The sequence below is a fragment of the Dinoponera quadriceps genome, unplaced genomic scaffold (genome assembly GCF_001313825.1).
Source record: "Dinoponera quadriceps isolate SergipeBrazil2010 unplaced genomic scaffold, ASM131382v1 scaffold2131, whole genome shotgun sequence".
Taxonomy (NCBI): Eukaryota; Metazoa; Arthropoda; class Insecta; order Hymenoptera; family Formicidae; genus Dinoponera; species Dinoponera quadriceps.
The window spans coordinates 39,094-51,578 of record NW_014556217.1 but is presented as its reverse complement, the minus strand read 5'-3'; the positions used below and the strand labels follow the sequence as shown (position 1 = coordinate 51,578).

The window sequence follows — 12,485 nt, the reverse complement described above, 5'->3', positions numbered from 1 at the left end:
GGGGGGGGGGGGGGGGGGGGGGGGGGGAGAAGGAAGGAAGTAGAAGCGAAAGTTTCTCCTTCCAAGATTCCGTTTCGCTCGCTGCAACGGTAGAGAATTCTTTCTGTACAACAGCGAGCCTGACCGAACCCGCGTTCGTAACTTATTCTCTAGAAAAAATGCAAATCGCGCAATTTCCCGGATGAAACTTACTCGAACGTACGTCGGACGAGGTTGCACGCAATAATCGTGAAAAGTAAGTCAGTACCTGAAGAACGTAGAAACGAAGTAGTAAAAGAAAGCGTTAAGCGCTTTTCCGCTCTCTTTTTCTCTCTCTCCTCCCTTGTGGACGATTTGCAACATCAAGCTTTAAAGGGTTTATAGCGGCTCGTAAAAAGTAAGAACTCAGTTATCTAGGAAGAATTAATTTTCTCGTGTAATACCTTAAGCTTAAGCATCGTGAACTTTCGTTACGTAATCGTCTTTTTTTTTCTCGGTGCTTTTATTAGCTGACACAACATGTCTCTCTTTCGCGAGAAGAAACGTATGAGTGGATTTCAGTCAGGCACAGAAATAAACGCGGATATACAATAATGTAGTGATAATCACTGGAATACTATTCTATCGATGTTGTTGGCGATGTTGTTACAGTTACTGATATTACTATATGAATAATGAAACTGTCAAGATATTGTTATCGATCGAGCTTCAGATCCTTAGTACATCGCCAATAACACGGAAATATACGATGCCGATGCCTTCACGACCTGCAATGTTAGTCACTGGTGACGCAACGTGAATTTTAATGAGTAACATACATCATAAATAATTCCATAAGAAAATGATAATTTAATTCGGAAAATATTTCGACAAAAACCGATAATTTTTAATTTGGAAAATGTATATGTGTTGATTCAAAATTCACCGTATGAATTCTACATAGTTGAACCGGAGAACGCACAAAGAGAGAACGGAAAATCAAATCTTACGCTGGTGAAGCGCTCCAAAGAGAGATCCATGATTTTCCCGATTGTGATAGTCAAACGTTTCTGCGATCGCAGGATCAGCAGCAATACAATACGACTCTTGCTCGAAGTGAAGTCGTACCAAAGGGAATCGTAAGCCGCATCACCGATCATTTGGCTCTAGAAAGAAAGCAACAAACGGATCATAGATTTTTCTCTATATAAGTGGAAAAACCCTCGTGGAATTCGGGAGACGCAAACCTTAGCGTTCAGGTATTCACCGGCGAGGCAAAATATAAATGCCTCGAGATTCATCACCATATAATATAACACGGATCTCAACAAAATCGCCGGGCCATCTGGTGTGCCGATCGACTGTAATATCGAACGAAATAATTAAAAATAATTCATAGCTTTTCGATGCCGTGACATATTACGATACACGCGACAAGTAGACTCGGCTTAACATTTACAATTGTTGTCGTATTATGAATAGTTCTATATGAAATTTCCATCTCTCAATATATCAATCACAATCTCGTGATTTTCGTCGGTGTTACTCACTGTAACAATGATGAATCCTAAACAGCATATGATGATGGTATCCGACACGAATAGTATTAGCGCGATGTATGTGTAGAGATTCTCGATGTTTTGCGAGAACATGATAATCCGCTGGTGCTTCGTGACCAAAGCCCTCATCGTGATTCCATTCACGGTGCCTATCACGTTTTTGGAAAAGGCTGTCGATAGCCAGTCGCGCATAACGTCGATCTGACCGCCAATGTGAAGTATCTAGTGTTCGCGTTTTAGTAATCACAAAGCTTTGCGTTACTGCATCACTTTAATAATAATTATTTATTAACGGGAAAAAAAGCTTTTAGTTATACAAGGTGTCCCGAAATTAGACCGACAAATTTGAGGTACTTACAAAAAACACCAAAACAAATGATTTCTGTCAACAAACTCATGTCCAAGTGAACTGTTCTAGTATCAGGGTGAATTATTTAGCAGTTGCACGAAGTGTTAGCTATTTATTTCAATATAGAAATATCAAATTTTTCTTGGTTTTCATTTTTGTCATTGTCTTTTGATAAAATCATTAATAAATATTACTTTATCAAACTGAAAGTTGTTGGAAATTTTCAAACAGGTAGAATCATTATTGTTTGTCGTTGCCTCGCAAGTTCGATATCACAGCATTGCTTATTTGCTTATCCGAAATTTCTATTCAAAATGGAAATTTTTTTTTTGATAAACTGAGTGATATACATCTTATTTGTGAAGGAAATAGATATAAATGGCCAACATTTCGAACGACTGTTGTAAATATATTATTCTTATACTGAACATATTCTGGATATACGCAACATACTAAAAACATTTCTATAACATCTCTCTCACGGTACATCATGGTATATCTCGTATATCCTTGGGATATATTCAGGATATAGAAGCTTAGAAAACTTAGGATACAATATTATCGAATATTCTAAGAATATACGTTATATATTTTTACGATATTTGTGGAATATATCCTACTTGCGCTGTGCGGAACTCATTTTTTGACATAGGTTTATTGATAAAAATTATTCGTTTTGGTATCCTTTATAAACACCCGAAATTTGTCGGACTAATTTCGGAACACCCTGCATAACAGAGCAGAAATGAGAGATAGTTTTACGTTATTTACGAAATTACGAACTCACCAGAGTGACGATGAGCGAATTCACCATGGAGATCCCGCAGCCGCACAAGACTAAGTGCAGGAACTGAAGTATCGTGATCAGTAAGTACACGGGAGACGTGTTGACCTTGAACGGCAGCTTCATTTTCAAGATTTGTTCCCGCGCGGATACGTTCATCCGTTGCACTTCACCGGTGTTGACGGCAAGAACGCCGCAGCTATAAAGCGTTATGGCGATCAATTGGAGGCCGATGATCCAATGCGAGAAGCGGTGCGACAGTTTCGCCTTGTCGGTCGTGATGCGTAGACTGTGATTGTTCAAGCTGCAATTTCTCCAGTCCGCGGCCATCATTTGCAGTATATCGGAAAAAGTTCTACGGATGATCGGATTCAACCGACCGCGATTTTCTTTCAGCGCTGGTATTTGTACCTTTCTTTCGAGTGAATGTTAATGACAAGTTAAACGTGAACAATGAGAGAGCAATATGCATATATTATTTTACATTCTCACGGAAGCACCTAATAACGAATCGATGACCTCCTTCAAACGCTTGGTCATTGTGCATCCTCGACAATTCTACCTACTTTAACCAGATATCTCGTGTTTACGTTTAATTTAATTATGCCGTTCATTAATTTTCCACACATATTTCCTTCCTGTATTTACTTCAATTAGATTTTGATTTTAATTTTTGCATTTCATGTGCGCTCTACTGTTGTGCTAACGTTTAACTTTATTATTTCGTATGTCGAAGAAGTATAAACACACAAAGAACAATAATATAACATAATTTTATATAAATCCAACAAAAAATTCCTACACACAAGATTGCTCGGTACGAATAAAAAAATATGTATTAAGAATATTTAAAATATTTTTCAAACCCGGCAACCAGAATTTATCGGAGCATCTGTCGTTACAGTAAAGATGAGAAGTTCCGAAAGAGCCGGCATTGCACACCAATGAAATAATAACTGCGAGTTACACGAGGCACGTCTTACCGTTGATTGGCCCACAGAATCGCGAGTTTTACGAACATCAGAGTGTACGTCATAGCGCTGCTCATTCCGTCCATGAAGTCGGGTAAACTGTCGGATTGATACTGTATCATCACGTACTGATACTGTGAGATCTGAACCGTGCCGAACACAACGATCCAAAACAGGCGGTAGAGAACGGTCGATGGCGAATACGGCCAGATACCGTAGGCGCGTAGACCGATCTCTACCACGCGACTGACCGTGCTCGTCTTCATGTACCCTGAGGACAACGCGGGCAACGCGGCGACCGGGTCGTTGCCCTTGCCTTCCTGCGATCAGATCACCCTCCGCACACTCCGGGCAATCCGGAGAGGAGGAGTCGACTTCTGTGTCGTCAAACACCGACCAATCGCACAGACACTCGTTAAGTATTCCTATCGCTACATACGGAAAGTTTGCCGAACTTGAAGCCCCACATGCAAACGGTCCCAGCCGGACAATCACAACTCTGAGTGACGAGGGGCTGTTACTTCCTGCCGTCCGTCGTGACCCATGCGTGGACAATGCATTGCCGCTTTAAAAATGCAACGAGCGACAAACTTGGAAATGCAGCTTCCACGAGTCGCTCGGAGCGATGTTGAAAAGTTTCGCGCTTCTGTGGAGGGGAAACGCATCGCGCGAATTTGTTCCAGTGAAACGAACTACACTAAGATAATAGTCCACGCTGGTCGCGGATATTTGCGAGGAGGTACGAGCACGATAATGACTGCCCGTGTACGTCGGGAAATGCGATGGGAGACAAAAGAAGTTTTTAAGTTAACAGTTTCAAGCTCTTGACTCTCCTTCTCGACTTTTCCACGTTGAAAATGAACATCGCGAAATTTCGCTTCCGAATCACATCTCTGGATGTAAACCTGTTTCTTTCTTGCGAAAATAAATAAGTCAACTTATAATTATGCGATAACAAGAAGCAAGAGCCAATTACGACGTGACTCAAAGGGCGTCGTGATGGATAGAACGTACGTCAAGGGAGGCGTTGGCAACTGTGGAAAAGTAATACTCGAAAATGCAAACATGAAATACTAAGAGAAAGCGAAGTTGCGGAAGTTTTCTCACTGCGGAAAATCGTTACGTTGTGGATGTACGGATCGAGAGCTGCGGAAAAAAATCGTGAGTGTTTAGGTAGGAAGGTTTGGGTAGATCATTACCGTTGCGTTGCCGATATTATTGAAAACCGTAAAAATAAGTATGTAACACGGGCGGGATTTTTATATCTCAACTTTGAACTTGCAATTATGATGCGCCTTTCTGGTGAGAGAAAACATAAATAATGTTTAATACTTAACTCACGGAAAATGAATAGAATTGAAGACTGTCATTTACAACAAACTTTATATATTTGCAGCTTACTAAACCTAGAATCCTATTGTCCAAAATATTATTTCTCGCACTAATAAATAATAGCATCGTCAATATATTATATCACTTCAGTACATCGCCAAAAGCACCGACATGTACGACGCCGATGCCTTCACAACCTACAATATTATAGCTCGTCAAATAAGCAGACGACCCTTCGGTCACCCGATGAAACAGCTCATTTTCTCGCTTTCGGTGTCAATTGAAGTTCTTAACGGACACTTGTAAAAAAATATATCATACGGCGAGATAGTCAAGTGCGAAATGAATCTTACGCTGGTGAAGCGTTCCAAAGAGAGTTCCATGATCTTCCCGCACGTGATCGTCATTAGTTTCTGCGACCTCAAAATGACGAACACCACGATCTGACTGTTCTTCGCAGCAACGTCATACCAGAGAGAATTGTATGCCGCGTTACCGATCAGTTTGCTCTGAGAAAGAAAAGCTAGACAGATTAGTGAATCGTTAAAATCTCTGAAAATGCTAACCTTAGCGCTCAGGTACTCGCCGGCGTAGCAGTACATGAACACATCCACGTTCATAGCGATGTAGAATAATATGCACTTTACCAAAATCGCCGCGGCGTTGGGCTCATTGAACGACTGTAATATTTACGGGAACGGTTCGGTATTGTTCGATTTTAATGCACACAATAGGATGTCCTTTCAATCTGAACACTCGCTAATGGCTTTCATGTCACACCCGTATCTGACAAACCGAACGAGAATTACTTTCGACCGGGATACTTACAATGGCGATGACGAATCCTAAGCAACAAATGATCATGGTGTCCGACAGCAGTATCATGAGTGCGATGTATGTGTAAAGTTTCTCGATGTTCTCCGAGAACGTGATAATCTGCTGATGCTTCATGATCAACAGTTGCGGCGTGATCTTATCCGACGGTTCTGACCCGTTTCTGGAAAATGCTCTCTTCAACCAGTCTTGAAGAATTTCGATCTGACCACCGATGTGAAGGATCTGCCTTAATGAATGAACTTTTAAACTCGCTTGTGCGGTTTATATTGAAATGCATTTTTTGTCGCGATGATTATATGATGACACTCTGAGGACCAAAGTCCGGTCCGGTCGTTTCGTTACAGACTAGGACAATCAGTTCGCGATTTGTATAACTAAAATATAGCCTATTTTTTTAAATAACTGTGACTGCTAAAATATTTTACAATTTGAGGATCTCAGCATTATTCGTATATATTGAATCGGAAAAGTCGGTTTCGCGGAACTTGGACTAACCAGAGTAGCGAGAAGTGAGTTGAGAATGCTCAAATTGAAGCCGAGGAACACCAAATGGATGAATTGGACCACTGTGATAGCCACGTAAATAGTATGTGTGCTAATCTTGAACGGGAATTTCATCTTAAGAATGAGCTCCCGATTGTACGGCTCCCATTTCTCGGGATCGCCCGCGTTAGCGGCAATAATACCAAAAGAGTAGAGAAGCACAGAGCAAAGATTCAGGGCGACGATCATCCTCGACATGCGGCGTGAGAGAAATGCCGCTTTCGTCATCATGTTCCGAGTCTGATGGTTCGACGCGTGATTCTGCCAATCTGCCGACATCATTCGCAACATATCCCAAAACGTTCTACGGAATACCCAATTTGATTTTGAAGTTTGTCCAACTATCGACTGTCGTGGCTACTGATTACGCAAAACTGATATACCGACTGACTGGCAAAAACTAATACAAATTAACACAGGCTAATTATTAAAATTAATTACTACAAGCTAGTATATACTAAATAAAAATTAATATAGACTGCAGTTATTTTGCTAATTATTGGATAAAATGCACCAACTTGCGATATAAATTACACACCGACAATAACATCGCGTGATATTCTTTACAACAGTGCTTGAAATTAGTTCCAGTTGATTTTCAAGATCTGTGTCTACCTTTTTGCTTTTGTATCTTCCACTCGCCTGTCGAACCAAACGCTTGTCGCAACCCATAACTTAAGGACCAATAAAACAAGACCTATGAGATGCGCTCCTTAATTACTGATCAATTTTTATGGCAAAACTACTTTTATTCTATAGTCATTTTTGTTCTGTGTTGCAACATTAATAGTATAATCATGTTGATAGAAAACATGCATAGAAAACTAATTTCAATAAAAAACTTTGCAAAAATTAAACAGGGTCTTGTAAGTCTTATAAAGTTGTCGGTTCTAAAGTTGAGCGCAATAACTTTCAGTCGTATCGCTCAATGAACGAGCAAGGGAATGACAAAAGGGAAGGAAATAGGCCTAGTCTCGAAAGTGTAATTAACTCCGAGCACTGATTTACATAATAGCATGTTTCGCACTCGATCGCGTTCGTAGCATAGATATATCCAGACAACCTTAATATAAACAAGTCTTACCTTTGATTGACCCACAGAACAATGAGTTTGATCAATATGAGTGAGTGCGTCACCGTGTTGCTCACTCCGTCCATGAACTCGGAGAAGCTGGCCGGTTTGTTGTTGATTACGTAGGTGTACTGAAAGACTTGGGCCGTGCCCATCGTTATGATCCAGTACGACCGGGCCAGCCAAGTCGACGGTAAATACGGCCAGATGCCGAAAAAGCGGAGCCCAGCTTCCACTATCCGACTAAAGGTGCTTGTCCGCATCCTTCTTTTCCCGAAAACACGTCGGCCCAGTAGCGATACGAGACAGCCGAGCGCTCACACCCTCACTAAATCTCTCTCCTTTGAATCGACATTCGAACGCATGTCCGTGTCATTGCCCGTTCAGAACGCCGCTCGTTAAATATTACTGACAACATACCGCGTACAAAAGTGTAATTGCTAGACGCATAATAGTTTCTGAATTGAAGTAAGAAGCAAGCGCGTACTTTCCTACCCGTCGTCGAACTTGATATGTCATTGAACGGTCATTTAAAAAATGCAACAGGCAAGGTAGGGCGTTCCCGAGGAGAAACGTACCTTCCACGAGTCGCCAGCACCATGGTGCACTCCCGGTCGGCCACGTTGAACCGCGAACTTATGACGAATGTCTGATGATATTATCTGCTCTCGAGAAAAACTAATGCCTTCTGTTGGGTCATCGGCATGTTCGATCATTATTATATCAAGCTGAATCGGTCGTAGCAGCTTCAATGTCTTTTGCGTTCCACTCCTGCAATCGTCGTGCGTGATACTTTTTATCATGCGTGCGCGATAAAATTATTATCATTATTATATTTGTAGCCTTATGCTTATGTACTACAAGTCGGATATAATATTATCGCGAGTCGATATTTCCGCAAACGATACTCCTAGATGGTTAACACGCGCATAAATACTCAAATATAAAAAAACCCGTCCTGTCGCAGAATAGGAAAATTGTTAATAACGCAAAGCGCTGGTGGCTGGTAGTAAAAATATCGGGTTTTGGTGCACGCGAACGATGTTACTAACACATCAAGTACATTGAAACCTAATGAGTTAGTTCATATCGTGTGAAAAAACGAGTAATCTGTACGGCGTCTATCGCGATCCTTCTTCGCGTAAACTCGCGGAAAATTCGGGGAGCGGAGGGAGATGACTGCTGCGTTACCGAACATCGATCGCTCACCGTTTACGTTTCTATAGCCAGGTACGCGAAGTTGGTCGTAGTTAGAGCCATGTGTGACGATAATCCTGGCAGTTGCAATGCAGGATTTGAAAAGTTCAGGACAGTGTATTGTTCCCCGTCAAATCTCCGACCATGGACGATGCAACCGCGTGGCCGCTGAAAAATGCAACATGCGACGGTGCGGGACTGCAGCTTTCAAGGGCTTTTCCGCCTGCGTGTCCAGTGCGAGGTGGAAAAGTTTCATTGCTACTTGGAGAGAATCACGAGAGGAGGGACAAGTTGGTCGCGATGGTACGAACCTCGACGAAATTATAATTCCACATACACTAACGACGAGTGTATGTCGCACGACATATAGGGAAATAATGTTTAATATATTTAACTCGGGGAAAATGAATAGAAAATTGAAAACTATCATTTACAGCAAACTTGATATATTTGCAGCTCACTAACGAATTCTATTGTCCAAAATATTATTTTTCGCATTAATATAAAATAGTATCGTCAATATGCTAAACGCCTTGAATACATCGCCAAAAGCACCGACATGTACGACGCCGATGCCTTCATAACCTACAACATTATGTCTCGTCAAATAAGCAGACATATTCTACTTACTTCGATCACATGATGAAACGGCTCGTTTTCCAGCTCTCGGTGTCAATTGAAGTTGTTAACGGACGCTCATGAAAAATACAGTTCACACGACAAGATAGATAAAAGCAAAACGAATCTTACGCTGGTGAAACGTTCCAAAGTGAGGTCCATGATCTTCCCGCAAGTAATCGTCAGACGTTTTTGTGACCTCAAAACGACGAACAACACGATCCGACGGTTCTTCGCCGCGACGTTATACCAGAGAGAATCATATGCTGCGTCGCCGATCAGTTTGCTCTGAAAGAAAAACTGGCACGGATTTGTGAATCATTAAAATCGCTAACAATGCTAACCTTAGCGCTCAGGTACTCGCCGGCGTAGCAGTATAAAAATACTTCAAAGTTCATCGTGATGTAGAACATGATACATTTCACCAAAATCGCCGCGGCGTTGGGTTCATTGAGCGACTGTAATATTCACGTGAGCGATTCGGAATTGTTCGATACGAATGTACAAAATGTAGTATTCTTGCAATATGAATAATCGTTAACGGCTTTTTACGCGATCTAACAAACTACAGAAGATCACTCTTAATTAAGACACTCACAGTGACGATGACGAATCCTAAACAACAAATGATCATGGTGTCCGACAATAGTACCATGAATGCGATGGACGTGTAGAGATTTTCGATGTTCTCCGAGAACATGATAATCTGCTGATGCTTTGTGATCAACAGTTGCGGCGTAATCTCGTCCGACTGTTCCGACTTGTTTCTGGAAAATGCGCTCTTCAACCAGTCTTGAAGAATTTCGATTTGACCACCGATATGAAGTATCTGTCTTAATAAATGAACTTTTAGACGAACTTGCTCATGCGGTTTGGATTGAAGCACATTTTGTGTATGATGATCACATAATAACAATCTGAGGTCTCAAAGTGGTCCGGTCGTTTTGTTACAGACTAGACACAGTAGTACTACGTATGCGATTTTTATAATTAAATTTATATAGCCCGCTCTTAACAAATTAATTTTAGATAAGTATTACAGCAGTTTCTCCAGCTGCTAAAATGTTTTATATTTAAGGAACAATTTAAGGATCCGTGTATTATACACATATATATATGTTTTAAAGACGCTCGGACTAACCAGAGTAGCGAGAAGTGAATGGAGAATGCCCAAAATGAAGCCGATGAACACCAAATGGATAAACTGGACCACCGTGACAACTACGTAAATAGTATGCGTGCTAATCTCGAACGGGAATTTCATTTTAAGAATGAGCTCCCGATTGTACGGTTCCCATTTCTCGGGATCGCCCACGTTGGCGGCGATGACCCCAAGACTGTACATGACCACGTTGCAGAGATTCCAGCCTACGATTATTCTAGACATGCGGCGTGCGAGGAATGCCGTTTTTGTCATGATGTTCAGGGGCTGATGTTTCGACATATGATTCTGCCAATCAGCCGTCATCATTTGCAATATATCTCTGAATTTTCTACGGAATATCAAATTTGACTTTGTAGTTTGTCCAACACTGTCGACTATCGTGTCTACTGATTATATAAAATAAAGTAACCTCTCATTGATAGAAACTAGTAAAAACTAATAAGAACTATCTAGATTGATTATTAAGACTTTAAATATACTAACTAAAAACTAATATAGACCACTATTATTTTGCTAATTATGAAATACAACGGACCATTTTGGGATACAAACTACACACCGATCACATCCGCGTGACATTCTTCATATCAGTGCTCAGAGTGATTTACACTTTACATTTTTCAAGAACTGTATCTATTTTTTTCTCCTTGCATCTTCCGCTCGCCTCGCTCGTGTTAGGAGCGCAGATGTATCTGGACAACGGGGTCTTTAACATAATCGCGTCTTACCTTTGATTGACCCACAGGATAATGAGTTTTATCATCATGAATGAGTGCGTCACAGCGCTGCCCACTCCGTCCATGAACTCAGAGAAGCTACTCGGTTCGTTGTTTACTACGTAGATGTTTTGAAAGACCTGCACCGTAACTAACGATATGATCCAATACGATCGGACCAGCCAGGTCAACGGTAAATACGGCCAGATTCCGAAAAAGCGAAGCCCGGCCTTCACTATCCGACTGAAGGTGCTTGTCCGCATTTTTCTTTCTTCGAAAACACGCCAGCCCAACAGCGTTACGAGGCAGTCGAGCGTACACTAAATCTCTCTCCTTTGGATCGACGTTCGAACGCACGCCCGTGTCATTGCCCGCTCAGAACACCGCTCATTAAATATTACTGACAAGACACCGCGTACAAAAGTGTAATTGCTCGACGCACAATAGCTTCCGGATTGAAGTAAGAAGTAAGCGCGTACTTTCCTACCCGTCGTCGAACTTGCTATGTCATCGAACGGTCATTTAAAAAATGCAGCAGGCAAGGTAGGGCGTTCCCGAGGAGAAACGTACCTTCCACGAATCGCAAGCACCATGGTGTACTCCCGGTCGGCCACGTTGAAACGTGAACTTATGAGTAAAAAGTTTCACTCTTGAAGGAAACGTACCAGTCAGTGGCGATGGGAAACAGAAGAGAAAACTCGAAGTAGAGTCGCGTGATCATTGCGTGATGCTTGTCACGACATGAAGGGGACTTCAGATGCGGAAATCGTGACTCAAGGTGTCGTAAACCAGGGTGCTCCCGAGAAGGATGGAATCGGTCGCCGATGACAGTGGTGGACGCGAAGGGGCGATGAGGAGGGGTGAATCTCGACATGCGATCCTTCTTCGTAATCGAGACGAATGTCTGATGATATTATTTGTCCTCGAGAAAAACTAATGCCTTCTGTTGGGTCATCAGCATGCTCGATTATTATTATATTAACCGTTTTAGCGCCACGCAGCGCGATCGCGCTGTTCGCGTACTGTAGTGAAATGTGCCGCGATGTTTGGTCACGATCGTCAATTCGCAACGCGCTCGGTTCCGAATGTAGCTCGTCGTGAGTCATATCAGAGTTTCCTCTCGTAATTACTTTTTTTTTTTAAATAATCGTAAACCACCTGCATAAATGAGCTGTTTTTATTTAATTTACGTTTCTGATATGACTGATGAAATGAAGCGCGAGCGCGCCGAGCGGCATATTTCGACGAAAAACAAGAGCAGCGCGATCGCGTCGATCGGCATTACTCGCAGATAAATGAACGAAGCATGGCACAATCCGACACGGATTTTTAAAAACCCCTGGCACTAAAACGGTTAAGCTGAGTCGGTCGTAGTAGCTATTAT

At 41.8% G+C, this 12,485-nt stretch overlaps 3 protein-coding genes across 3 annotated transcripts; all 3 read right to left on the bottom strand.

Moving 5' to 3' along the window:
* Positions 1-695: 695 nt before the first annotated feature.
* Positions 696-3,761, bottom strand: LOC106747204 (odorant receptor 4-like). The gene is made up of 6 exons (XM_014624551.1): positions 3,634-3,761; positions 2,654-2,849; positions 1,509-1,739; positions 1,206-1,319; positions 969-1,124; positions 696-746 (listed from the first exon to the last, which is right to left on the bottom strand). Exons 1-6 carry the CDS (start codon positions 3,741-3,743, stop codon positions 696-698), a joined length of 858 nt encoding a protein of 285 aa, XP_014480037.1. The 5' UTR covers positions 3,744-3,761.
* Positions 3,762-5,099: 1,338 nt separating this feature from the next.
* LOC106747186 (odorant receptor 67c-like) lies at positions 5,100-7,560 on the bottom strand. Its single transcript, XM_014624533.1, has 6 exons — positions 7,418-7,560; positions 6,286-6,637; positions 5,782-6,012; positions 5,520-5,633; positions 5,307-5,462; positions 5,100-5,150 (listed from the first exon to the last, which is right to left on the bottom strand). Exons 1-6 carry the CDS (start codon positions 7,558-7,560, stop codon positions 5,100-5,102), a joined length of 1,047 nt encoding a protein of 348 aa, XP_014480019.1.
* A 1,558-nt stretch (positions 7,561-9,118) lies between these two features.
* LOC106747185 (odorant receptor 22c-like) lies at positions 9,119-11,364 on the bottom strand. The gene is made up of 6 exons (XM_014624532.1): positions 11,114-11,364; positions 10,362-10,713; positions 9,819-10,049; positions 9,565-9,678; positions 9,353-9,508; positions 9,119-9,187 (listed from the first exon to the last, which is right to left on the bottom strand). The coding sequence occupies exons 1-6, from the start codon at positions 11,362-11,364 to the stop codon at positions 9,119-9,121; spliced, it is 1,173 nt and encodes a 390-aa protein (XP_014480018.1).
* Positions 11,365-12,485: the final 1,121 nt, after the last annotated feature.